The 25,142-nt window shown below is 39.2% G+C and overlaps 2 protein-coding genes across 3 annotated transcripts; both read right to left on the bottom strand.

The window, feature by feature from the left end:
• Nucleotides 1-596: 596 nt before the first annotated feature.
• vamp8 (vesicle-associated membrane protein 8 (endobrevin)) lies at nucleotides 597-6,847 on the bottom strand. The gene is made up of 3 exons (XM_026188259.1): nucleotides 6,634-6,847; nucleotides 3,984-4,151; nucleotides 597-2,477 (listed from the first exon to the last, which is right to left on the bottom strand). The coding sequence occupies exons 1-3, from the start codon at nucleotides 6,646-6,648 to the stop codon at nucleotides 2,292-2,294; spliced, it is 369 nt and encodes a 122-aa protein (XP_026044044.1). The 5' UTR covers nucleotides 6,649-6,847; the 3' UTR covers nucleotides 597-2,291.
• An 852-nt stretch (nucleotides 6,848-7,699) lies between these two features.
• ncaph (non-SMC condensin I complex, subunit H) lies at nucleotides 7,700-24,291 on the bottom strand. 2 transcript variants are annotated; one of them, XM_026188427.1, is made up of 18 exons: nucleotides 24,273-24,291; nucleotides 18,991-19,213; nucleotides 18,766-18,856; nucleotides 18,522-18,614; nucleotides 17,907-18,024; nucleotides 17,595-17,746; nucleotides 16,061-16,250; nucleotides 15,514-15,596; nucleotides 15,041-15,228; nucleotides 14,750-14,895; nucleotides 13,659-13,765; nucleotides 11,498-11,617; nucleotides 11,014-11,121; nucleotides 9,822-9,965; nucleotides 9,484-9,594; nucleotides 9,235-9,311; nucleotides 8,901-8,976; nucleotides 7,700-8,028 (listed from the first exon to the last, which is right to left on the bottom strand). In XM_026188427.1, the coding sequence occupies exons 2-18, from the start codon at nucleotides 19,206-19,208 to the stop codon at nucleotides 7,969-7,971; spliced, it is 2,082 nt and encodes a 693-aa protein (XP_026044212.1). In that variant the 5' UTR covers nucleotides 19,209-19,213; nucleotides 24,273-24,291; the 3' UTR covers nucleotides 7,700-7,968. The 2 variants fall into 2 exon arrangements, with proteins under 2 accessions (XP_026044212.1, XP_026044211.1); XM_026188426.1 differs by lacking the exon at nucleotides 24,273-24,291 and adding an exon at nucleotides 20,218-20,378.
• Between the last annotated feature and the right edge of the window lie 851 nt (nucleotides 24,292-25,142).

The raw sequence follows: 25,142 nt of genomic DNA, 5'->3' as shown, positions 1-25,142 counted from the left end.
TTCACTTCTCATGGCATAAGGCTCATAGACTCAGAGCATTACAATATAAAGCGCTTTATATTGTAAGGTACACCCTACAATAATACAATTTAGTTACTAATTAACCTATCACTAATAACTATATGTCTTGGGACACTGGGAGGAACTCATGCAAACTCCAAACAGAAAGATGCTAGGCTGATGGTCGAATTGAACTCAGGATCTTCTTGCTGTGAGGCAACAGTGCTAACCGCTGTGCTACCGTGTGCGTTTTCCTCACTAATTAAATTGTGTACACACTACTGAGCAGAATAGGATAGAATGAACTGAGGAGAAACAGGAGCTTAGATCACAATCTGTCTCCATCTTGTGGCAAAACTGTGATCACAGAAGAAGACATGACAACAGAGCAGAAGAAAAATACAATTTATTCTCTATCAGACCGTCAAAACCATTAAATACCGTAAGTCATCAGAATAAGACCCTCAAGAGCTTTAAATTACAAGAGTTACACACAGTAGAAAAAATCCTTAAACACAGCAACAGACTCACTGAAGATGTCTTACAGAAACAAGAGTGTGGTTTATAGGCATCAAGAGATGAGACCAAAAAGGGGAAAAAAGTATTTTTTCCAACAGGGATTTTGTTACCTCATCATGAAACTTTAGGGTTGTATACAGAATCAGTTACAATTTATTTATACAGAAATTACATTCAGATTTTATTCATTCACTTCTGATTAAATAAGAAAAAAGTAACATTAATAGCCTCTACAGAAGAGGCACTTATGGAGAGGTCTGCTAAAGTCTACAAATATACACATCAGTGAGAATATGACGACTCTATACAGCTCACACCAGAAGCCCTTTGACCTCTTTGAAACTAAACTGGTATTGTAACATCCACTGTGGCTGACACGGGCCAGAGGGGGAGTGTTGTAGAGGTGGTTGACATTGCAATTCCCCTCCAAAGGCTGTGAGTTTCTGCACTGCATACCTGCAGGTGGCTAGTCAGCTGTAGGCTATCAGTTAAACTTTACGGTCCGAATAGGAGTTCGATGCAAATTTAAAACTACACCCCTTGTTTCAGTGGTGTAGTAACCGACTGCTCATTTAATGTCAACACACTTGATGGCTTTACTGTAATCTTTTCATTGCTTACTTCATAAACACCATTTAGAGAGTATTCAAAGTATATTAATTCAATAAACCGTTCTTATGTAGGTTGTCTTGACTGTAACAAAACTGGAAGCATTTTGACTGAAATACACCAATCAGCCACAACAAACTTCTGACAGGTAACGTTAATAACATTTGTTGCTGATAACGAATGGCTCCAGAACATATGGAAGAGCTCCTGGTGTTCACCTGGCCTCCTCGTACCCCAGATCCAAATCTGATTTGTCTTCAGTGGGATGAACCAAAAAAAATAAAAAGCCAAATCACAGAGGGTCAAAAGTACCCAAAATATCCACTTCTAATGTTCCACTGTCATTTTAAACAGGACACCAGCAGAGGTCCAGTTACCTGATGGGCCAGAGTGGTTTTGGAAGCTTATGTAATATCGCCCAGAAGCCAGACAGATGTCAAAATCAACTCCATAATTCATCCTCCCATTAAATATACTGTGACCTAAAACTGTTAACTCTGTGGTAATTTTCTAGTGTCAAAAAGGATCCAGATATTACCCATTTTATTACCTGACACAGTCGATCCAAATCATACTCTGCGTTATACACGCTGTCTTTTGTAAAGGTGCACCAGTGACAACATCTAAGACAAACCTAACATAAAATATGAGACTGGAATAATCCAGCTTGATTCTTTTCAACTACAAAAATTTGAGAGACTCGCTCTTTGCTGGGATGAAATAAATGCTTATGGTGAATCCGTTTAACAAAGAGGAGTAGACAGTGCTGCTATGAAACATCCTTTAAAAATACCGGTAGTGTTTTACTGCCATTGACCACTGATGTTCCACAGCGGTTTAGGATGTGTTAAAAAAAAGAAGAAAAAAAAAGAGAAGAAGAAGAAGCAGGTATTGTATGGGAAAGGCTTTCAAAAGCTTGTTCTGTCATTAAAGTCCCTTAAACCAAAGAATAAAATATTGGAATTCCTAAAAGTTCAACATAGAAACTGTGTAGTATTAACGGTTTCACCATATAGCAGTGATTTGCTCAAGCTTACATGTATGTAATATGTATGTAATATGTATGTAATATATATATATTTTATTTTTTTCCCTCGATATTGTGCAATAGGAATATGCTTATGATTTTATTCTGACTATACATTTTTTAAATTTCTGTCTGTTTAGGGCTTCTTGGTGGGAGTAACTATAGGAGCCACGGGGGAACTAGTAGGGATGACTCCTGTGGCCAGTAAGATGATAATGAGGACGATAATTAGGACTATCACAATTATGACCACAATCAACTTGACATTCTTCCACCAGTAGGAGCGAGCCACCTTGTGAGACGTCTGCTTGAAGTGCTGAGCCTACAAAAGGAAAAAGACAGGAGAATCAATAAAATTATGTAATCAGTTCTATTGATATAACTCTGTTTAGTCTTAAGTTGTTAATATTTTGCTAGAAAAATGCCAAAGAGGTACAGTGATTTATTAAATTTGTGCAAACATAAAAGGAATTTGTTTTTTCAGAGTCAACAATTGATACCACCGCTTTTATTCTTCAACACAGTCTGGAGTCTCTTAGGCAGCTTTGCTTAAGTGGTCTTCAGGAATAGTTCTTAGGCTTCTTGAAAGACATTCGAACTCTTCTTTGGATGTTTCTGCCTTTTGTCTTCTGACCGGATGATCCCGCACTGCTTCAGCGATGTTCCAGTCTGGGCTCTGTGGAGACCAATCCACGACTGATGGTGTTCGTTCTGTGTGTTTTTCTACAAATCAGATGCTTTCCAGACAATATTGCATAGTGGATCTAAAGCCAACAGTAATCTTCTGTGTTCATATTTCCATCAGCATCAATGACTGAAATGCAGGGCCAAACATTGACAGAGCCTTCATTGTTTTTTTTTTTACAGATGTGTGCAGACACTCACTGTTGTACCTCTGTCCTGTCCTCCTCTGTAAAAGCTGATGAGCACTTAAACCAAAACATCTGAATTCATCACTTCATAAGAGCTATTGCCACTGATTTTCAGTGCAGCTCTGGTGCAATGTGGCATGCCTCAGCTTTTAATTCCCATTTCCCTTCCTTAAAAAAGGCTACTTGGCATCCACCCAGCCACTGAGACCATTTCTGATGAGGCTTAAGGGAAGAAGATGGATCAGCTAAACATAAGATAAGAACATAAACTAAGATGTCAAATCGTTGTATAGATGTATAGTTACAAGGAAAACATTTCTCTTTTTTTCTCCTCACCACAATAATAATAATAATAATAATAATAATAATAATAATAATAATAATAATTTTTCCTAATGTGTCCCTTATACTCCTCATTAGATGTCACAGTAACCATGTCCGTCTTTTACACATCTATGGCCTTAACATTAAGCCTGATTAGGAAATGAATGCTATTACTGTGTTTGAGATCTTGTTTTTCCATGAATGAAAATGGAAGGTGAGTGTGGTCAAATACAACTGTTTAAGCTCTAAGAAGTCTTTTCCTGCTGCAACCACAACCTCAAGAGTACAAACGGATAACAAAACAGACAAAAGAGTAATTAGCTTTACTGCTAGGGGACACTATAGTTGACCTCATTTGGTTTTATTTACATTTTACACAGTTGACTTTGTAAAATCCTTAAAGTTGAATAAGGGCATGAAAAAGGCCACACTTCACCTGTTCTGTTCTGTTATGTGGAGAACCTGACACCGCCCGAAGTGACTTGTTATTCTTGTTTAACTGAACAGTATCACTAAGATCACAGCTTACCAAGCTTTATTTACGAGTGTGCATGTATGGGAGTATTGTCCACATCTCAGCCTGCTTTTACACACAGCCAAGTGAAAGTTAAAACTCTCGTGATCACACTGACCCCTGCTTGCAGATCCTCTGTCTTGTCCATTAAGTCATCCAGCCTTTCTCCTCGTGCCAGGATCCGGTCCACATTCTGAGTCATGATGCTTTTCACGCCATCCACCTGATCCTTTAGAGCCTGCACCTTGTCCTTAGGCTCTGGCATTTCTTCTATCCCTCCACGCTCCTGGTGTAGAGAAGGGTCATTAAAGAAGAGTTAGCTGCAATCCATTTGCAGAACACACACACACACACACACACGCACACACACACACACACGCACACACACACACACACACACACACACACAGAGCAATTCAAAAAATAAAAAGTATCAGGTGGGTGAACAGTGAAGTCTGCTCATCAATCAAACATATGCTGAATGTAGCACTAGTTTGTTCTTCTGCTCCAAGTCATAGACATTAAATAGGTGCAATTTTGAGATGGAAACTATGATATATCCTCTGATACTGATGCTTAGTTTGTTAACGGAAAAAAAATGTTAACCTGGTTTAGCATCAGTTTTAACAAAACCAAAACGTGTCCTTCAGGCCTGAAAACTATAGTGCTATCTCCTGTACTTATGCTTTGAGACCTCAAAAATGTCAGAGTGACTGTCAGAATATCAAAGGTTCTACTTCTTTTGCAAACCTGTCTCTGGAAAATCTCTAAAGACTCACAGAAGTCCACGGCTAAATTACAAAAATATCCCTTTATAAGTCTTTGATGAGGCCCGGCCTCTTAATGTTTTATTGGACATGAGTACCTCCATGACTGTGTCTGCAAGTGACAAAGCAGCATGTAATGTAAATATGTCCTTTTGACCCATTTGTAACCACAGTATTTATTTACAAGCCCTTGAGCTGCACCTTGTGGCTGTTAAATTATCACTTTTATACATCTGTGAAAGTCTGCTAAGAGCATGTGTGAATTCAAGAGAAACTTCAGCTGTTACCTCACATAGCTGTACATGTGATTTCAACACAGAAATGCTGTGTGCAGTTGGGTGTGTGTCAGTAAACATGCAGGGACCACTCTGTCCCATGAGTCAGCAACAGATTGTAACAAAACTGTCTCTAGGAAACGGGGCAGGTTCTCCTGCGTCATGTGTCTCTCGCCTCTCCTGTTACCCCACCCTCCTTTCTTTTTCTCCTTTTCCATTCATCCTTTTTCAGAAGAAGTTTCTGAAAAAACAAACAAACTCTGGAGTCATCTTTAATTTTCTTATTCTTGTTATATCTTCATTACATGTGTTAAATCTCTCTCATTCCTCTGTACCAGTGTTAGCACGTCAGTCATTCAGGCCCACTGAATGGCTGATGCCTATCAAGTATCAATAAACAGAAAGTAAAGTGTCCAAGGCAGCTGCAGAGGGCAGCTACATTAAGCATCTAATTCAAATATTTGATATGTTGTAAGCTGAGTGACTTCAGTCTCTCTTTATAAATTGACAGATAAGGGGTCTTGTAAATATGTGGTTGGTGCATGAGAAAAATGATCAAGGAAGTACACCTTAAAATGTTCCAACAGATATTTCCTGTTAAAATGTTTGACTGCAGCTGTAAATCCAAAACATGTATTCAAACACTCAATCCTTACTGCTCACACTGATGTAGGCAAATGGGAAACTGCCCTAATCTGTGAGGACACACAAAGAGATTTGAATACTACAGGAAGTAAGATTTTCCTACAGGCTAGAGGGAAACGTATTTTGATTTAAGTCGACAATGTTGAGTCATTACAGATATTTAAAGAACTGCCTGGACGTTCTTATCCTTTCAGCAGAATAAACAGCACTGCCAACAGATTATAATTAGTCCATTATGTGGCCTTTTTTGTTATTAGTTAACAAAAAAGCAAAAAAAAAAAAAAAGTCTTCATAGAAGTCATTGCGACATGAAAGTAGGCAAAGAAAGAGGTTGGAAAGCGCGCACACGCGCACACACACACACACACACACACACACACACACACACACACACACACACACACACACACACACACACGCGCACGCCTCTCTTGTGCCGACATTAAATAATGTTAAAACATGAGAGCAGTAAACCTAATTTAGCACAAATAAACGCCACTTTAGCTGCGCTACCTGTAAAAGTTTATTTTTCCCCTTTACTAATGAAATAATAATCATCATCATCATCATCATCATCATCATCATGTGTTGCCCAGTGGATAATATCTATTTTGTAAGGTAAGTTAGCATTAAACTGCTACTTGCTCCAGCAGAGCTTGGCTACAGGCGATTGGCTCCACCAACGACCTGTGAAACATTCTTGAAATACGTGAAAAACAACCGTTTTATCAGTTAGAAACATGTATTATAAATAGACAGTAGTACATGGAAACGTTTACTTGAAGTATGCGGCTTTATTTTTATGGAAAACAAACGCATCTCAACTTTACAAAAATCATTTCCAACACGTACTGAGCACCGTGTGTAATTAGGCCATTTTGTTAAGCTGCTTTACTTAGAACTTGCTCCCTCAAAAATGAAAAAGTTAGTGCGCTGACTTATTATTTTCAGCCGAGGTAGGTTTCAAGTTAAGTACAGGTTGATTTATGTGGAAGTACACCTGTTTGAGACTGTCGCTGAACTAAGTGGTGACGGCGGGGAGGCTTTCTGAACAACATAAACAAAGGTCGTTATCACCTACCGGATCAGTGTCCATCTTGCTGGAAAAAATGTCCTTTATCCGTAAACTGATGGATCTACTTTCTATAAAAGTTGACGATTTGATTTAAAACCCTTTAAAAAACAGTTTAAAGTCTCGAAGCAAATACGTTTCTCTCGGTTTTACTTCCTGGTGGTTTTCTTTCCTCCCTTAATTGCCTTCTTCCAACTGTTAAGTGAACTCAATCTCCGTTTCCGCCCTTTGGTTTCCAAAATAAAGCAACCTATCGTTTTCAGCTGAAGTGGTTGGGTAAACATTAGAGAAAAAAAAAGATTATATAAAAAAATATGATTCCTTTAATCTTTACACAGTAATATCGTCATTGTATTTTATATACTCGTATTCACATATTGATTTTCACTACCTGTAAAACAATTGTAATGATTTTTAAGCGAGTCAAACTTTCATTGTCGACCTCCGTGCTTTTATTTTGCAGGTGCATACGTTTACTTCCTTTGTTGTCTCCAAAAACACCTGTAGGCGGCAGTCCCTCTTCTATTGTTAAAGAAGGCGTCATACCAAGATGTACCCATGATATGTTAGCGGTGAAACCCTTAGCGATGAACCTTTTGTAACTTTGTGTTCAGGATGGCTGAAAAACTTGCTTTCTAACTTAACATAACTGTAAAGTAACACAATGCATTTCTGATAGTACAGGAGGATGTAGTTGTTTATGTTTTTTTTGTTAATATTTCAAGGGGACAACAGTGACACTGGAGAGCAGCACTTAGATTAGCAGCAGTGGCCTCAGCTCAGTTACTCCTCCCTCTCCTGGTGTCACAAATTTCACCCAGCCAGCAGCTTGACTCCTGACAAACCGGTTTCTTTGTCTGGTGAAACTGGTGACGAAGATTGAATACTGGTCATTGCATGCCCTTATGTCATGACTGCTGCAAGCTGCTTTGAATCAGAAGCAGCTAAAAATAATCAAAGGCATTACGACAATTTGGGAAAACTGTTTGAAAACCATTGTTTAAGTGTGCTGAAATACTGCCACAGAACAAGAAAATGTGGGGTAACATGTTTTGGATTTAATTTCTCCATCAGATTTGAGAAAAAAAAGCTTTTATTTCTGTTCACAATGTACATTTTTTGTGTGCTGTTGAGTAATTAGCTACACACAGGATATGCATCAATTGCACAAACTAAAAGGAGAAACAAACATACTATAATTATAAAGAATAAAAGCAGGTAGAGACGGGAGATAGAAACAGGACAGCGTTTAAAAAGAAAAAAAAAATATACAAAGTAAAGAGTTGAAAAAGAAGAGAATTGAAGAAAAGAGTAGCAGTAAGCCTCATATGATTCATAATTCCCTCAGTGGCCTTGTTTGATGATGATATCTGACATGTCATCAACCTTCACCAGCTCCAAATTCTGTAAAAAAGACAAAAACAAACATTAGGACTGACGACTTTTTAAGCGTGACACAGCAGTAATAATAATAATAATGGATTGGATTTATATAGCACTTTTCAAGGCACCCAAAGCACTTTACAGTGCCACTATTCATTCACTCTCGCATTCACACACTAGTGGCCACAGCTGCCCTGGGGCAGACTGAGAAGCGAGGCTGCCATATCGTGCCATCGGCCCCTCTGGTCAACACCAGCAGGCGGTAGGTGAAGTGTCTTGCCCAAGGACACAACGAGCAGGACAGAGAGCCCAGGGATTGAACCGTTGACCTTCCGGTTACAGATGCACTTCCCAACCCCCTGAGCCACGGCTGCCCTACATTTTAATGTACTCCGTGGACTTGCTGAACTAGATATGTAACTTTAAGGAACATCTGCCAGCCAATCAGGACTGAGAATGTTTGGACATCCTATTTCAGGGAATAAAGAATGAATGAATGAATGAACTGAAAAATAAATTGCCCAGTTACACACCCAAATTCCTTCCTTAGTGAAGTTTCCTGGTGCTAAAGCTATATCTATATATATATATATACAAACTACAAACATTAGCTGTGATAGCACTCAGTGCTTTGACCCATGTGACATAATTTCTGGCTCCAAAATAAACCAACAAGGTGCAGAGTGCAAAATAAATGGGTGACATCATATTAGCTTTAACCACCTTTGCATTTAAAGCCAATCTGGCTGCTATGGGAAGTGCAGTTTGACATTGGTTTAATTTTTCATCCCTTGATGCTGCAGCTCATTTTAAACCAACATGAGGAGAGTACATACATCATAATAATAACAAATGAAATCAAATAAACAAAACATACAGCAAACAACACTCACCTTTTCATTGGCAAGATGAAGTAAAGCGACAAACGCCAGTGCCACTGACAGGTTCTGAGCCATTGTGTTTGGTAATCTGAATATGTGTGAGAGAGAGACAGAGAGAGGGAGTGAGAGAGAGAATTTTATATTTCATCAATGATGATTTTCATGATTCTGATGGAATTAGTATTTCAGTGACACCGTGATTTGATCGTGTATAGCTTCACACTAGCTTGTCAGAGAAACTTCTGTATCTCAAACCATAATTTTATATCCAATATTCTTTTGGTGAGGTCTGATACTCCTCATTAGTGCTGTGCCATGGCAGACATGACAAGAGATCTGCTTATACCTTTGAAGCAGCGTCTTTGTGGTCTGACTGAACACTTTCTCTCCACACACTTCAGGTTTCTCCACAGTCTCCACCCCCTACAGGGAACACCAAGGAACAAGTAATAAAACACAGAGTCAAACAGAAACGCAGTGAAAAAGGGCCGCCTGGAAGGCAACTGTGCCCACCGCATGTGATGCATGACCAACCTGAAATTTGTCACTGTATGCACCACAGAAAAAAGAAGCTAATACGCGGTGTGTAATTTACCTCTGTGGGTTTTTCTGGGCTGTCAATCAGAAGAGTCCACATGCTGTTCTTGAGTCTCTTCATGTCCATTTTCTTTGCTGTCTTGGCGTAGTTGATTTCAATCTTGTTGACCTACAAAAACAATCAAAGTAGAACTATAGAAGTTCACAAACAAAAATTCTGCTTATAATATATCCATTATTAATGACTATTTGTCCTAAGTCATACAGTTGTTTCAGTTCCATCTTCTATTTTTCAGTGGGGTATGATAAAAAATATTACTGCAGAAGCTTTTGAGCAGAGATGGTACTAAAGGGAAGAGCTACTTAAAGCACGACTAAACTAGTTGCATTGCTCACCCTGTGTGGCTCAGGTACCAGATCCTCCTCCCCATAGGTGGACACGCCCTCGAGATCTTGTGAGGGCAGAGGCATGCTGTCACTCGAAGGCTGTGTGTCATCTGAACCAGCAAACCCTTCAACATCATCATCACTGTCACCTCCCTGAAACAGAAGATGAATAAAGATTTGACATGTGGTTTCTAATCAGTTGTTGATTTGCCGTGACGGGGATTTGTTAATTCTTTCATTCCTCAGCAGGTTAGATGTTGCTTTTAGCTTCTTCCACAAGATTTGATGCAGAAAGGGTGTAGTTTCCATGTAGTGTCAGTCACAGGTGTGTGATACATAAAAGAAAAGGTTTTAAACAGTCGCTCTGATATAAAAATATCATATAGAGATATAATTGCTATAGCACTGCCATGTCTTTTTGTTTCCTAGCACAGTCAGTGAGACAAGCCCAAGGATTTGTGAGACTGACAGCCCTGTGTCAGCCTCTGATCACGATTTATTACCTAAATAAGGAACTACATCAAACTCCAGCACAGCACAGTACCTGCAAAATATGCAATAAAAAACACACCAAGTACAACCAGGCTGTGCAGGAGGAGATACTAGCAGTAGACAAGAATAAATGACTGCACTCAATACGACAGGAACAGCAAAACAGTGGATAGAAATCACTGATGTGGTTACATGGTGAAAAAGTGGGGTTATTCTACTAAAAAATATACATTTATTGGTCTTCCAACAAATTGATGTATTACATAGGGGGAGTAGGTGCCAGTTTGCCGCCACAGGGCCCGAGATAGACATTGTTGTTCTGCATAATCACATTTAATGTACATGGTTAGACACAGGCCACATGTGTAGTATGTCAAATGTTGCGGCAAAGACGAGTCGTTTCTTTACTAATACTAACAATCTATATACTAGTGATTGTTGTAGTTATTGCAACATCAAAATACAACCCTAAGATTAAAATTTGTGTTTCATAACCCAAACCACTTCTGGATAAACCAGAAACAGTAAGATTTTACAATATAATCAATTCAGAATTGATAGTGAAATGTGTCCGGGCATGCGGTTTAAAATCCTGTCCAATGAAATGTGCGGAGCTACCTGCAGAAGTAATCCCTTGTGATAAATGAACACCTGAAATGAGCTTTCTTAGAATCAAATCAAAAGTGATGCTAAAAAGAGTTTTTCAGACCTGTAGACCTGGACAGAAGTTGGCTGTGTCATTGGCGTTGTTGTAGTCATAATCTCCAATGCCTTCTCCGAGCTCTGCAGACAGCCTCTTCTGTCCTTCTGGACTTAACTAGAGTAAACAAGACCAGATTGATCAATATTAATACGTCCCAAACATCTTGCACTCAATTATGGAAATATTGAGTAAATTACATACTGACTGTAAAACTGCCCAATTTTATGAAAACAAAAACAAAACAAACAGTTGATATGAGATTCAAACACATCCGAGATCATTTTTGAGATATCGCATTTTCACAGAGGTAAATAGGAAGTCCATGTGATACTGCAAGCCATATTAAAAAAAACACTAAAAAGAAAATAGATGTAAATATTAAATCATGTCTGCACAGTTAGAAGTATCTAAAAAAGTTAATAATTTTAATTAAACTATGAAATGCTAACATAAAGTATGGCCTGAAATGGTAAAAAGAAATAAGTCTTACTGTGCTGGAGGGTTTGAGGCTGAGCTGGGAGAGCGTCTCTGGAGGAAACTGGAAATCTGCTGGTAGAGTTGTTTTTTTACTTCTGGCACTAAGTGCAGACTTGGTGTTAGTGGTGGCAGCCTGTGAAAGGAAAGGAAGATAAAGTTTGGTTGGTGAGTTTCCCAAAAATCTGTAATCCAAAACTTCAAAACCTTTTAGAGATTCAACTGAATTTAATCATTATAGTTAAATCACAAGAGTTATGTTTCAATGCAGAAGCACACAAGAAAAGACTCAGATCAGCAAGTTTCCTGATGCATACTTGACAAACAGACTCTGTCACTGGACTCTGCTACAGAACATGCTAAGCTTTACCTCCTGTCACCATTACTAATATTTGTACATGAGATTGATGTTATTATAATAACCATGGCAGCAGGCTGGCTTTGTTCACAATGACGTGAAACACTGAAATGATTGAAGAGCTGGTCATCTATGGCTCAAAAAGTAGTCACTGTAGTTGAACAGGTGAATGTATTTGACAGCTTCATATATACAGGGAGTGCAGAATTATTAGGCAAATGAGTATTTTGTCCACATCATCCTCTTCATGCATGTTGTCTTACTCCAAGCTGTATAGGCTCGAAAGCCTACTACCAATTAAGCATATTAGGTGATGTGCATCTCTGTAATGAGAAGGGGTGTGGTCTAATGACATCAACACCCTATATCAGGTGTGCATAATTATTAGGCAACTTCCTTTCCTTTGGCAAAATGGGTCAAAAGAAGGACTTGACGGGCTCAGAAAAGTCAAAAATAGTGAGATATCTTGCAGAGGGATGCAGCAGTCTCAAAATTGCAAAGCTTCTGAAGCGTGATCATCGAACAATCAAGCGTTTCATTCAAAATAGTCAACAGGGTCGCAAGAAGCGTGTGGAAAAACCAAGGCGCAAAATAACTGCCCATGAACTGAGAAAAGTCAAGCGTGCAGCTGCCAAGATGCCACTTGCCACCAGTTTGGCCATATTTCAGAGCTGCAACATCACTTGAGTGCCCAAAAGCACAAGGTGTGCAATACTCAGAGACATGGCCAAGGTAAGAAAGGCTGAAAGACGACCACCACTGAACAAGACACACAAGCTGAAACGTCAAGACTGGGCCAAGAAATATCTCAAGACTGGTTTTTCTAAGGTTTTATGGACTGATGAAATGAGAGTGAGTCTTGATGGGCCAGATGGATGGGCCCGTGGCTGGATTGGTAAAGGGCAGAGAGCTCCAGTCCGACTCAGACGCCAGCAAGGTGGAGGTGGAGTACTGGTTTGGGCTGGTATCATCAAAGATGAGCTTGTGGGGCCTTTTCGGGTTGAGGATGGAGTCAAGCTCAACTCCCAGTCCTACTGCCAGTTTCTGGAAGACACCTTCTTCAAGCAGTGGTACAGGAAGAAGTCTGCATCCTTCAAGAAAAACATGATTTTCATGCAGGACAATGCTCCATCACACGCGTCCAAGTACTCCACAGCGTGGCTGCAAGAAAGGGTATAAAAGAAGAAAAACTAATGACATGGCCTCCTTGTTCACCTGTTCTGAACCCCATTGAGAACCTGTGGTCCATCATCAAATGTGAGATTTACAAGGAAGGAAAACAGTACACCTCTCTGAACAGTGTCTGGGAGGCTGTGGTTGCTGCTGCACGCAATGTTGATGGTGAACAGATCAAAACACTGACAGAATCCATGGATGGCAGGCTTTTGAGTGTCCTTGCAAAGAAAGGTGGCTATATTGGTCGCTGATTTGTTTTTGTTTTGTTTTTGAATGTCAGAAATGTATATTTGTGAATGTGGAGATGTTATGTTGGTGTCACTGGTAAAAATAAATAATTGAAATGGGTATATATTTGTTTTTTGTTAAGTTGCCTAATAATTATGCACAGTAATAGTCACCTGCACACACAGATATCCCCCTAAAATAGCTAAAACTAAAAACAAACTAAAAACTACTTCCAAAAACATTCAGCTTTGATATTAATGAGTTTTTTTGGGTTCATTGAGAACATGGTTGTTGTTCAATAATAAAATTATTCCTCAAAAATACAACTTGCCTAATAATTCTGCACTCCCTGTACAAAGAAAAAAGACAGAAGCAGCAGAGATGTTTTCTTTCTTTCTTTTTCTTTTTTTTTTACCCTTGTTGTTCGGAAGTAGGTATCAAAGTTGACATCGTCATTGAAGTCTATTTCAAAGGTCTTTTTGGGCTTCCTTTTACGTGTCTCCTTTTCAGGCAAATGATCCACTGTATGACATAAAAGTACATAACAATGGTCAGAGATTACAGATGGCAGGTTACTTTTACACTGCACACATTTAGTGAGAAAGGACAACCATTAGAAAACCATCTCAGTTGTTAGAGAAAAGGCCCAATTTACCACATCACTCAAAACAGAAAATAATAATAATTTGTAAACATCATTTCAGTATGACAGCATAATGCATCCGAATGCATTTATGATAGATTTCAGGCATTACTTATGACAGGCTAGATAATGACCAAAGTGAATGTGGCATGCGTCACATGTTACTTCAAAAACAAACGCAGTAGCATAAGCCTACATTTAATCTTACCAACATAAATAAGAAAATTTTTAATGTGATGTGTTGTCTGTCAACATCTACACAAACTTTAATATGTAACATGTCTTGTTTAGCGTAACAACTTCTCTAATGTCTGCTCACATCTCACAAATATCTCTATATCTGAAGCCAAATCTGACCTGAAGGATGGCACTGTGATGTTTAACAACTGCAGCACAGCAGGACATAATATTTAGACCGTGTTCTGCTTCAGAAGGCACTGTGTTACAAGTCACTAACGACATATCAGATCTAGAGTGGTTTTATCCTTAGCAGTTATTCTAGTCGGTTTCTTACTGACGCGTATAACTCAGGACCTGTTGTAGTACATGCAAGTAGTGTGGTTAAGCTAAGGAGTTGTGCTGAGGAGTTTCTTTGTGTGATGAAAACAGAAGCTCTTTGTAACCACCGACTGCTGGGAAGTGGAATATTTTAAAAAGCAGCACAATTTCAAAACCTTTTTAACGTCTCTGGCTTCTCATCGGCTTTGTAAAGTGGATGGTTTCTTAAATATGAAAGCTTACAGAAATTACTTTATTTACTTTCAAAGAAAATTTGGAGTTTGGTATTTTGTTATAAGGTGCAATAATGCAACGCTTTTACTGCAACTAAAATGGGTCTTTGCTAAAACCTTAATTTCACTCACACTTGTGTTTCGGTTTGAACTGCCAGTAGCCAGGTCCAGCCCACGTGGCCATGGTCCTGGGGCTGAAGTATGAATACTCCCTGGGCTGAGAGGACAGCTGCAAGCACATGGTGGCGATGTCTCCCTCTCCAATGGGAATCACATCCCTGTATGGCATCATAAAACCATTCAAACTAAAAACGAAAGCAAATTTACCATCCATTTATAGAAAAGGTTTAGGAGACAGACAAGAGGAAGGGAAAAAAACAAACAAAAGACTTCCCTGCGCTGCTGTCCAATCCTCAATCTTACCTTCTTTTGCCAGAGGGCTCACAACCCTCCTTGTGTTCCTTTGATCCATCCTCACAGTCACCCACTCCCTCCTCATAGTCACCATCAAAGTCAGGACAGTCATCTTCCTCTGGCTCTGGCTCAGGCTCATTGTTCACGTCAAACACATGATCGCCCTGCTTCATCTTCTCTAAGAGCTGATTCATGGTCTGAAAGAACATGCATAGAATATTAAATTCAAACCTGCAGGACTTTACATTTCTAAGGACTTTTACTTTGCAAGCAAAAATAGTTGCTCACACTAGAGCTGTAGTAAAATAGGGTTTCCTTTATGTATCTACTAAAAGAGAGTGAAGAACTGAACAAAACAAAGGAGATCAGTTTACAAAGGATTAAATCAGATTTGTAGGATGGAAATTCCATAACCTAATCATATTACAACTAGTATTCAGAAACAACTGACAGAAATAAGCACTAGATCCGTTTTCTCTTACCTGCTCCGGATTCCAGCTAGTGAACGAGAAGTCCTGCAGTGAGGGGCAGACGGAGCTTTTCTCCTGGGAACGCTGCAGTCCAGCTGCGAGTGACATGTTACAGAAAGACAAGTTTTCATTTCTGGGAGAACCCGAAGGATGACAGTGATACAGTGCTAAGGGGGGCGACCGTGGCTCAGGGGGTTGGGAATCGCATCTGTAACCGGAAGGTCGCCGGTTCGATCCCTGGGCTCTCTGTCCTGGTCGTTGTGTCCCTGGGCAAGACACTTTACCCTACTTGCCTACTGGTGTTGGCCAGAGGGGCCGATGGCGCGATATGGCAGCCTCGCTTCTGCCCCAGGGCAGCTGTGGCTACAACTGTAGCTTGCCTCCACCAGTGTATGAATGTGAGAGTAAATGAATAGTGGTATTGTAAAGCGCTTTGGGTGCCTTGAAAAGCGCTATATAAATCCATTATTATTAAGGTTCTTATGAACATCCAACTAGCGGCACAATATTTAACGTCCAAGTGTAAATGAATTTATTGGGCTTATTGAAAGACTTTTACCCATGAATGGGGATGCTGGGACCCCCTGTGGAGATGGAGGAGAGTAGGCGGGTCTGGATTGCAGGAGGGTCATGTGGGATGGAAAGAGCAGCTCGCAGCGACTGCTCTCACTGAAAAGAACTGACAGGAAGACCCCAGCTGTGCTGCTCTCATCAAAGGATGAGGCCATCCGCTGAAACATGGGGTCCACCTTTGTGGGGAAGACAGAAAGTTTATCATAAACACAACCTAGCTTGATATCAACTAAGAGGCATTTAAGCTTATTACTATGGCAAAGTGATGCTGTGATAGTAATGAAAAAAAAGAAAAGAAAAATCCCTCGAGGTGTCTTCTAAGACAACATCTAATTTAACTATTGATCTAAATCAAACAAACGTATCAATCATCAGTGGATTTAAGCCGTAATCCATGATAGTAATCCAACATTAACTCTAGCAGTGATGCTGAAGTTGTTTAACATTTAGTAAAGAGACCTCTGCACATAAATGCATATAAAAATTTGGTACGGGGACTGTGCCACCCTTTTTTTCCAGTTCTAAACAGTAAGATCGTTCTTAATTTGACTGCTAAATATATAACAACACCAAAAATAGTAAGCAGTATTCATAAATTTGTATTTTCCAGCTTATCATGTTGAACATTGAGTTTCTGTACAGGAAATAAAACAGAAGGCTGTTTTTTTTTTTACTGATTCTCCTGTACACTAACTTTTTCCTCAAGTAATATAATCACAGCTGAAGCATGTTCATATCAATAAGGATTTAATTAATTAAATAATTAACAAAAATCTAAGCTCATAAATAGCCCAAGCCTAATGAATATACTTTCAGCTCATGTTCAAAACCCATCACATATATCAGCTGTTAAAACAGCTACATTACCTTAAGTGAAGAAACTAGCAAAGTATAGTTTCCTTGGTTAGAATCAAGTACTGCTTACTTAGATTACAGCACTGTTTGCATATCGATGGTAATTACATTTGGCATAAAAATAGAGATCTACCTCTCTCTGGGTCTTTGTTGTTTCTATATTATATATATCAGTTTAAAGCATTTCACCTATTTTAATGGAGTGAGGGTGTGTACTGCATTTCGAGGGAGTTGCATCTTCTATTCTAGTGGTATAAGATAACAACATAGCTGAGTCTGTTGGCTACAAAACAGAATGATTTGACCCAAAATCCAAACAGTGAAATGAAAACAAAACAAACAACCTCTGAATGTTTTTAGTGTTGTTCATTTATGTGCATTAATGAGCCTAGATCTTGCAAAGGTTGTTTTCAATTCATTCTCATTTAACCCAAATGCTGTATTCCTGGATCTATACATCGATAGCTATATTCTATTATTGCTTATTGCTGCATGACATAAGCAATAAGCAGGAATATTTCCCATGATTAGTCATTGGCATAGTGGTCCAGAAGCCCTGAACGATACTTCTGTTATTTCAAAAAGTACAAAAAAAAAAAAAGAAAAAAAAAAAGAAGAACTGAGGTGCGCATTATCTTAGTTACTTTGCTAAGACCTCTACATACCTCACATCTCCTCTCAGACTCAGCACTGTTGATGTTGCTCAGGTTTTGCTCTACTGTCTTCTTGGGAGGCCTTTTCTTCTTTGGCTGTTTGGCAGTGACTTCACCTCCTGCAAGTCCTGCATCATCTCCATCTTCCTCTGTTGCACCATGGCCTGTGTATGCACAAGGAATTCAAAAAAAGCAGAAAATGTTCAATAGTACAGGAAGGTGGGTTCAACAACTTTAAAACTGTGTTAGAAAAAGCCAGAAAGCTCAAGCCACAGCACAAGTACGGTTAAAAGAAAAATCCAACAACAATACAGAGACTCTCACCCTCTCCAGGTTTGGTTTCAGCACCCAGACCACCCAGCACTCTGTAGGCATCAGCATGAACAGCATCCACTCTCACAGCGTAGATTTTCGTACTGGCATCCAGAGTGCCAGCTGCCACCTTTAGGATGAAAAGATGTAAATATTGAAGGATACTACTTGCAAAACTTAATAATAAATACATATTTCACAGTGTACGACATCACCTTTTATAGGACCCTTCATATGTTGAAGTAATTACACCACAATACCCCTGCAGATACTCTAGGTTAATACACAATCCTGCACTTTCTCAGAATGAGTGAACTTATTGCCTGTGAGATGAGAGACCACACTGGACAGAATGCAGCCTTAATTTTGTATAAATTCTGCTTCCCTGAATTAAAATCAAACTGGTGTTAGCACCTGCCTAACTTAAACAAGTCAGGTGGGTGCTGAGTCTAAGAAATATATTTTCCTGATATTTTAAACACACTTAAAAAACAAAAAACAAACGACATTTCTATGTTCTCCAACAACCAGAAAATAATTTATCATGATGCTTCATTCAAATGTTTAAATCAGTTCAAAGACTTTTAGATAACCAAAATGATGAATGAAACAATCAGTTACACATACCTTGAAGTTGGTGAGCTCTGAATCCTTTTGTTTGAGAATATCAGCCATGTAATCAATCAAATGCAGACCAAATGCATTTTTTGTGGTGATTTTCTGTTGATAAGAATAAAAAAAAAAAAGTAATTTATTAATTTATTTTTCCTGTATTTTGTCATATTTTCTCATCTACTAATCACAGAGAAAGACAAAGGACATTTACTATAAAGGGAAAAAGAGGAAAATGCATGCACATACAAATACTTACATTTTCAGTGGAGAGTTTTATGCAGGTGGAGTAATGCTCTGAGATCTGTGCATTTGACAACTTGGGCACGGCAGCAGGAGTTCCCACAGTGCTGATTAGGATAATGAGATTGTCTTTGAGCTCACATGATACATAGCAGCCAGGCAGCCAGGCACTATTTGTCAAAGCCATGGCACAAAATGTTTTTACAAATTACTTTTAGTTTTGCCATTATCTACAGCATACCTGTGAGATGCAGAGTCATTTAAGGAGGAATCACTTGCAGCTTGAAGGTCAATGACTCTTGACCTCCTACGCTGACGTCGCTCCTGCTCATCATCGTTTCCAGGGAAAGCTGACAGCAGTGGAGTGCTGCTGCCTGCAGGGGACAGACCCTTATTCTTCAAACAGGATGACATCCATCCTGGTCGTACCCGGGAGACGGGTGTGGAGGCTGCGCTCATCTTTGCTGGAGATAGGAAAAGATGTTTGGACTGAACAGAGGGTTGGAAAAAAATTGTGCTTAAAGCGCAGAATTCAGTGCTCTGAATGTACCGTACACATATCAATTTGAAGCAGGAGAGAAAGTTAACTTGGCTCAGTTAACTATTTGTTGTAGTTAACTGAGCCAAAACCAAAATTTACATGTAAAAAACTCCTCTAATCAACCCAAATAAAATCTTTAGGAAAAATATTAAAAGTAACTCAATTGGATCTCGGTGGTGAAATCTGTCAATACAACCCACGGGATGAGGAATTAAGGTATATATTTGATGCTAACATAACTCTGAAACAGCTGTTTTTACAAAGTGCTGTGCTTGTGTTGTTACAGCTGTTTGGAACTTATAAAGGAAAACAAAGTTTATGCCAAGTTTAAAAGTCACTAATGAGAATAAGAAGAGAGAATGTGATCTTATGATGACAAAGAAATTGGGAGAAAAAAATACAAGAAACTCTTATTGTTGGCTCTGGTTATGCAAGCACGATATGCTAGAGTTAAGTTCGCATTAATCTTGCCTGTTTGCTACCGAAACAACGTTGATTACTTTAAGGGTTCATCATTTATTAGTATAGCACAGCCAGCGAATCCTTCCTTTTGTAGACTCCCATTGACTTTATTCTGGATTTCCATCAGTTTAACTTAGCTTGAACGCTACTCGCATATAAACAAAGGAACTCTACAATAAAGTATTAAACCAGTGAAAAGGTTATATACATTCAATTAAAATCAATTTTCAGAAAGCAAACGCCATCTTAGCACAACATATTTGGTAAGCTAGTTTAGTAAAATAATTACGAAAGAAACACATGTACAGCTCAAACGCACTTACATGCTCACGCTAAGCTAACATTACATGCATTTTAGCATAACAACCCTAACTTCGGTATGAACGTGTTCTTACAGTTAGCGTTAGCAGGCTTACTAACAAATAAAAACTTTATCACAAGACTTGCTTCAGCCCCGAAACGTACCGAGAATTGCCTTAAATCCGACGGAGACTTATGTAGACCCGTTATAAGTTGTAATATGACAGAAAGAACAAGCAGCAAATTTCTTCCTGTACAGCGTTTGAATTTTTGCGCCGAACGGTTTACGTAGCAGCAACCTACGTCATGACGCTAACCGCGCCCACGACAGCGAGAGAAAGTGAGATTCAGATTCAGAGTAGTTTAATGATCCCTAACTATGTATGAAAACAGTGATCTTGAGATAAAACTCAATGATTTTCTTCTTTTATATTAACATAAGTAGTTTTTGTTGAATTGTTTAATTTATGATATTGTTTAATAAAAACATTACATCACGAAAAAGTAAGTGTTCATCAATTTTTATGACAGATAATCAGGATTTTTTGTTTCATTTTCAATATAGCATCCCCCACCATGTCTTCCTTATGCAATGATCTTTTGACTACTATGATCACTGACGAGTGAGTCAGTAAATCCTTTAATGTTTAAGTGGTCTGCTCCTTAATAAGAGCAATAATTGGTACTGAATCATCAGACTGCTGAACACGTCATAGACACCTCAGCTGGAACTTCAACATTATGCACTCCACACTGTATATAAATGCCACTTGTTTTGCACATATTCAACTCTGTATATTTTATATATTTTATTATTATTATTATTATTATTATTTTATTTTTTATTTTTTATTTTTTTTTACTATTTAATTTGTAAAAATGTGTATACACACACACACACACACACACACACACACACACACACGTAGGAAAATATTTAGTATACACATCCAGAAATGCATACACTATTATATATTGTACATATATTTATTAGTTTCAGGTTGGCCATTCTTGTATTTTGCTCGTTTGTGTTGTTGTGTTTGCACATCTCTGTTGCTTGTGGGGCTCGCACACAAGAATTTCACTCGCATGTGCTTTGCCAGTGTGCCTGCACATGTGATGTGACAATAAAAAGTGATTTGATTTGATTTGAATGAGTGTATTTTGTATGTGATGACACACTGAAAAAGTGTTTGCTGTAATCCTCACAGGTCAAGCATGACATGTGAGGATAGGGTCTCGAAGTTAAGCAGCTGTGACTCAGTAAACATATATTGATATTCACATCACACTAAAGCAAAACAACATGTCAGGATGGAGCACCTTGCTCGGAACCATTTTGTTTTTACTTCTATCACTTAATAGACACTTGACAGATATTGTTTAACAGCCACAGCTCTAATAACATCAACTGACATTCACCTACTAAAGTAAAGACCAAAAAGCAGCATGCAAGTTGCACAGTACATTTCATTAATAACTATTTTTCTTATAATTATTAACTGAAATAAAAACTAAAGCAAAAGCAATCTTCCTAATGACATGAAGCAGCTGCTTCATTTCATTTCATTTCATTCGGCTACTCACTAGATGGCAGTGACAATCAAGACTGTGTTGCTGGTAAGCTGTATGGTGAATGGATTCAGAACTGATATAAGAAAGTCAAAATTTTGTTAAACTACTTACAGAATTTTAAATATCAGTTTTCAGGGAAGTAATAATTAGGTAAGTAATAACTGTGACACAATCCCGTATGATTTCCTCTAAATGAATATTCTCATTCAAATGAGAAATGACAGTTACATTCCTTTATTAGTGAAAGGAGCTTGCAAAGAAAAGCGTCTGGACTTCTTTAAGTTGCTTGAAGACGTTTCACCTCTCATCCGAAAAGCTTCTTCAGTTCTAAGGTCAAATGGTGGAGAGTCCCAGATATAAACCTAGTGGGAGTTACTCCCACTAGTCCAGACGCTTTTCTTTGCAAGCTCCTTTGACTACGATGACCTGGATGACTGAGAACCTTCACAGACATATTCCTTTATTAGTGTGACACTAACCCTGCTCAATTTTTCCCATTTAGTTTTTGTCTATAGGGACCTTCTGCAAAAGACCTATGGGAAAAATTCAAAGTTAAACATTAGCCAGTTCATTACAGTTTCCATGATGTAACAGTTGCTATTGTAATGCAGTGTATCACCACTTGGCGGCGCCTCCTGTCTCATGACTGGTGTGTCACCCCCTTTTTGTTCTTCTTCGCACTCTCCCTGTAATGGATGCTACCGTGTGTACGCGGACTAGTGTGTTCTCGTGTAATGTGTGGTAGAGGTAGGGTTGCCAACCGTCCCTTAAAATACGGAATCGTCCCGTATTTAGAAACAAAAGTACACGTCCCGTATTGAGCTAATAAGGGACGCACTTTGTCCCGTAATACAGTGAGAATCAAAAGTAGTCTATAAATGTTTATGGAATTAACGCTTTGTTTGAAAACATAATTCCCAGCCCCTCTCCTGCTTTGTGACCAATGAGCTGACAGCACACTTATGACAATTCGAGTATGACAATTCAGATTACCGCTCATCTCATTGGTCGAGGAAAGGTCGCTTACGGAGAAAATACCGGAAGACAACAGATGACCACAACAAGAAGCATGGCCAACAGGGAAACAAACGCCGTCACTGTGGTGCAAGTCTCGGACGACAGTACACCTAAAGCTGGGCAGACACTGTGCGATTTTTTCAGTCGCGTTATTCAGCTCCTGCTCAAACTGCACGATTGACTCGCAGGGGTTAGAAGTTGGTAGGTCACGATGCAGGTCTCACACTATACCGCCCGATGCTCTGATGCGACCTGAGTGCTCACACTGTGCGTCCATAAAATTAAGGTTATAACAGAAAATCTGTCGCTCGCTCTCTCTGTCTCTCACTCACACAGACACACCACCACCATCAACTTTGCTAAATTGCTAATGAAAAACATGATCAGGCAGCTGTGATTTAGCAGCGATGTAGATCCAACTATTTTCACGGTTGTTGTGGTCGTGATAATTTTGTGAGGCCACATCGAAAAGGCTCGGATGAGCTTTTCAAAGTTCTACAAGTTGTGCCTCCATCGCTTGTGTCCAGATCACACGCTGCACAGCCGTGCTGCTCCGTCTTTTTCACTGCGTTTACGTGTTTGCGCGCGAGCAGTGTGAGCGGCTCACGAGCGATTGATGATCGGGAGCTGGTCGTGAGGTGTTAATCACTTCTCGTTACCCCACGTATACTACACGATGAAGGCCAAAATCGGTCCGATCACTCAAAAATCGGCTCAAAATGGGCCTAAAACCGCACAGTGTGAGCCCAGCGTTAGAGCAGCAATGTTTGTTCCCCTCAGAGAAAGGGAAGAATGGGAAAAGGAAAACACCTGGCTGGAAAAAGTTAATATGGGCATGTGCAGTGAATATCAGCGCTATGTGGCCAGAAGTGTGATAATATAATTTATTTTGTGTAATAAACGACTGCAAGGATAGATGACTAATACATAAAAGTAATACATAGATGAATAATGATGATGAGTTAAGATGCGTAATCATGGGAACAAGCGGGTTTTCAAACGGGAGCAGCTGATTAGCATTAGAAAAGCTGAAATAATACCTCAGCTGAAGCCAATTGTACTAAATGCACTAAATGTGCACTGTTACAAGAATATTTTTTCTTTCTATTGTTTTCTATTATTTTAAGTTAAGCAGGACAAAGTTCTTTTAAAGAAAGATTTACTTATATTCTCAAAAGTTAAGCATGACAGGCTTCTGTTTAAGAAAGAGACCTGTTTTATGTGTTAATGTTGCCATTTTGAGCTAAAAATAAATGGCTAAATGATCATTTGTTTCACATGTGTTCATATCACAAAGAATACACATCTACTTAAATCAAATTCAAGTCAAAGGGTTAAAAAAAATAATTTCACACACAAAAAAAGAGCTAGAAAATTCACCACACTGGGAAGGGTGAAGACAACTGGGTCGCCCGGCCCTGGCCACGAGGTGTCCCTTATTTATTTTTCAGGGAGTTGGCAACCCTAGTCGGGGGGTATATACACGGCAGTGAGTATGATCGAAGTGAGTTCTCTGGAGAGATAATAAGGTCTGCATTTTACCATTAAAAACTCCGCATTAGGTGAGCAGTGACTCTCAGTAGTAGTGGAGTTCATGCACCAAGCATTGTTAATATAAATGCACAAACCTCCACCTCTGGTCTTGCCGGAGTCATCGGCTAGCCTGTCGGCTCGGTGTGTGTGGCGTCCTGCTAACTCGATAGCATTGTCCGGGCAGCTGTTGTTCAACCATGTTTCGGTGAAAAACATGACATTTGAGTCCATAATCTGTCTGTTGTTAGTGATGGAGAGCCGTATCTCATCCATTTTGTTTGCCAGAGAACGGACATTGGCGAGGAAAATACTGGGTAAAGGCAGCTGGTGTGGTGTTAGCTTTAGCTTAGCCCGTAGCCCTCCACGCCTACCTCGCCTTTGTTTACAATCTCGGCGCCGTCTGCGTGCACTTCCGCCCGGCTGGGGAGAGTGGGCAGCCTCCGGTGTTCTGGAGATCTCTGGGATGAGTCGGAGATCGGCGATAAAACTGTTGGAGTTATGAGTCCAGATGTCCAGAAGCTCTTGTCTGCTGTAGGTCAGCAACGCACAGCAATTCTGGACGAATAATCATAAACACTAGAAGAAAGATTAAATGTGCATCCTGATTAAAATATAAATTTGTGTTGGTGTGTATAGGTTTACATTATTACCTAGTAATTATGAAACAATACATTTCAGGTCATTTCATGAAGTAATGATGATGTCATGGCAAGTAATTAAGAAACATACTGCATTACTTTTAAGAAAAGTAATGAGTAACATGTAATAAGAGACAGCTTCTTCCACCAGGCCATCAGACTGCTGAACACGTCATAGACACCTCAGCTTCACTACTGGAACTTTAACATTATGCACTCCATACTGTACAGTAATGCCACTGTTTTGCACATGTCTCAACTCTGTATATTTTTATATATTTTATTTATTGTTTACTCTATTTAATTTGTAAAATATGTGTAAACACA

Source organism: Astatotilapia calliptera, chromosome 12 (genome assembly GCF_900246225.1).
Source record: "Astatotilapia calliptera chromosome 12, fAstCal1.2, whole genome shotgun sequence".
Taxonomy (NCBI): Eukaryota; Metazoa; Chordata; class Actinopteri; order Cichliformes; family Cichlidae; genus Astatotilapia; species Astatotilapia calliptera.
Note: the sequence above shows the minus strand (reverse complement) of the source record. Positions and strands in the feature narration are given on the sequence as shown.

What these genes read in the sequence shown, in the direction of transcription:
- vamp8 (XM_026188259.1), bottom strand. An exon ending in CAGAGGATCTGCAAGCAGGG is followed by an intron (nt 2,478 to 3,983) that starts GTCAGTGTGATC and finishes TTCCTTTTGTAG; the next exon opens with GCTCAGCACTTCAAGCAGAC.
- ncaph (XM_026188427.1), bottom strand. Translation starts at nt 19,208, where the DNA reads ATGAGCGCAGCCTCCACACCCGTCTCCCGGGTACGACCAGGATGGATG. An exon ending in CCCAGCATCCCCATTCATGG is followed by an intron (nt 15,597 to 16,060) that starts GTAAAAGTCTTT and finishes TGTCACTCGCAG; the next exon opens with CTGGACTGCAGCGTTCCCAG. An exon ending in GCCTCAAACCCTCCAGCACA is followed by an intron (nt 11,122 to 11,497) that starts GTAAGACTTATT and finishes TGTTTACTCTAG; the next exon opens with TTAAGTCCAGAAGGACAGAA.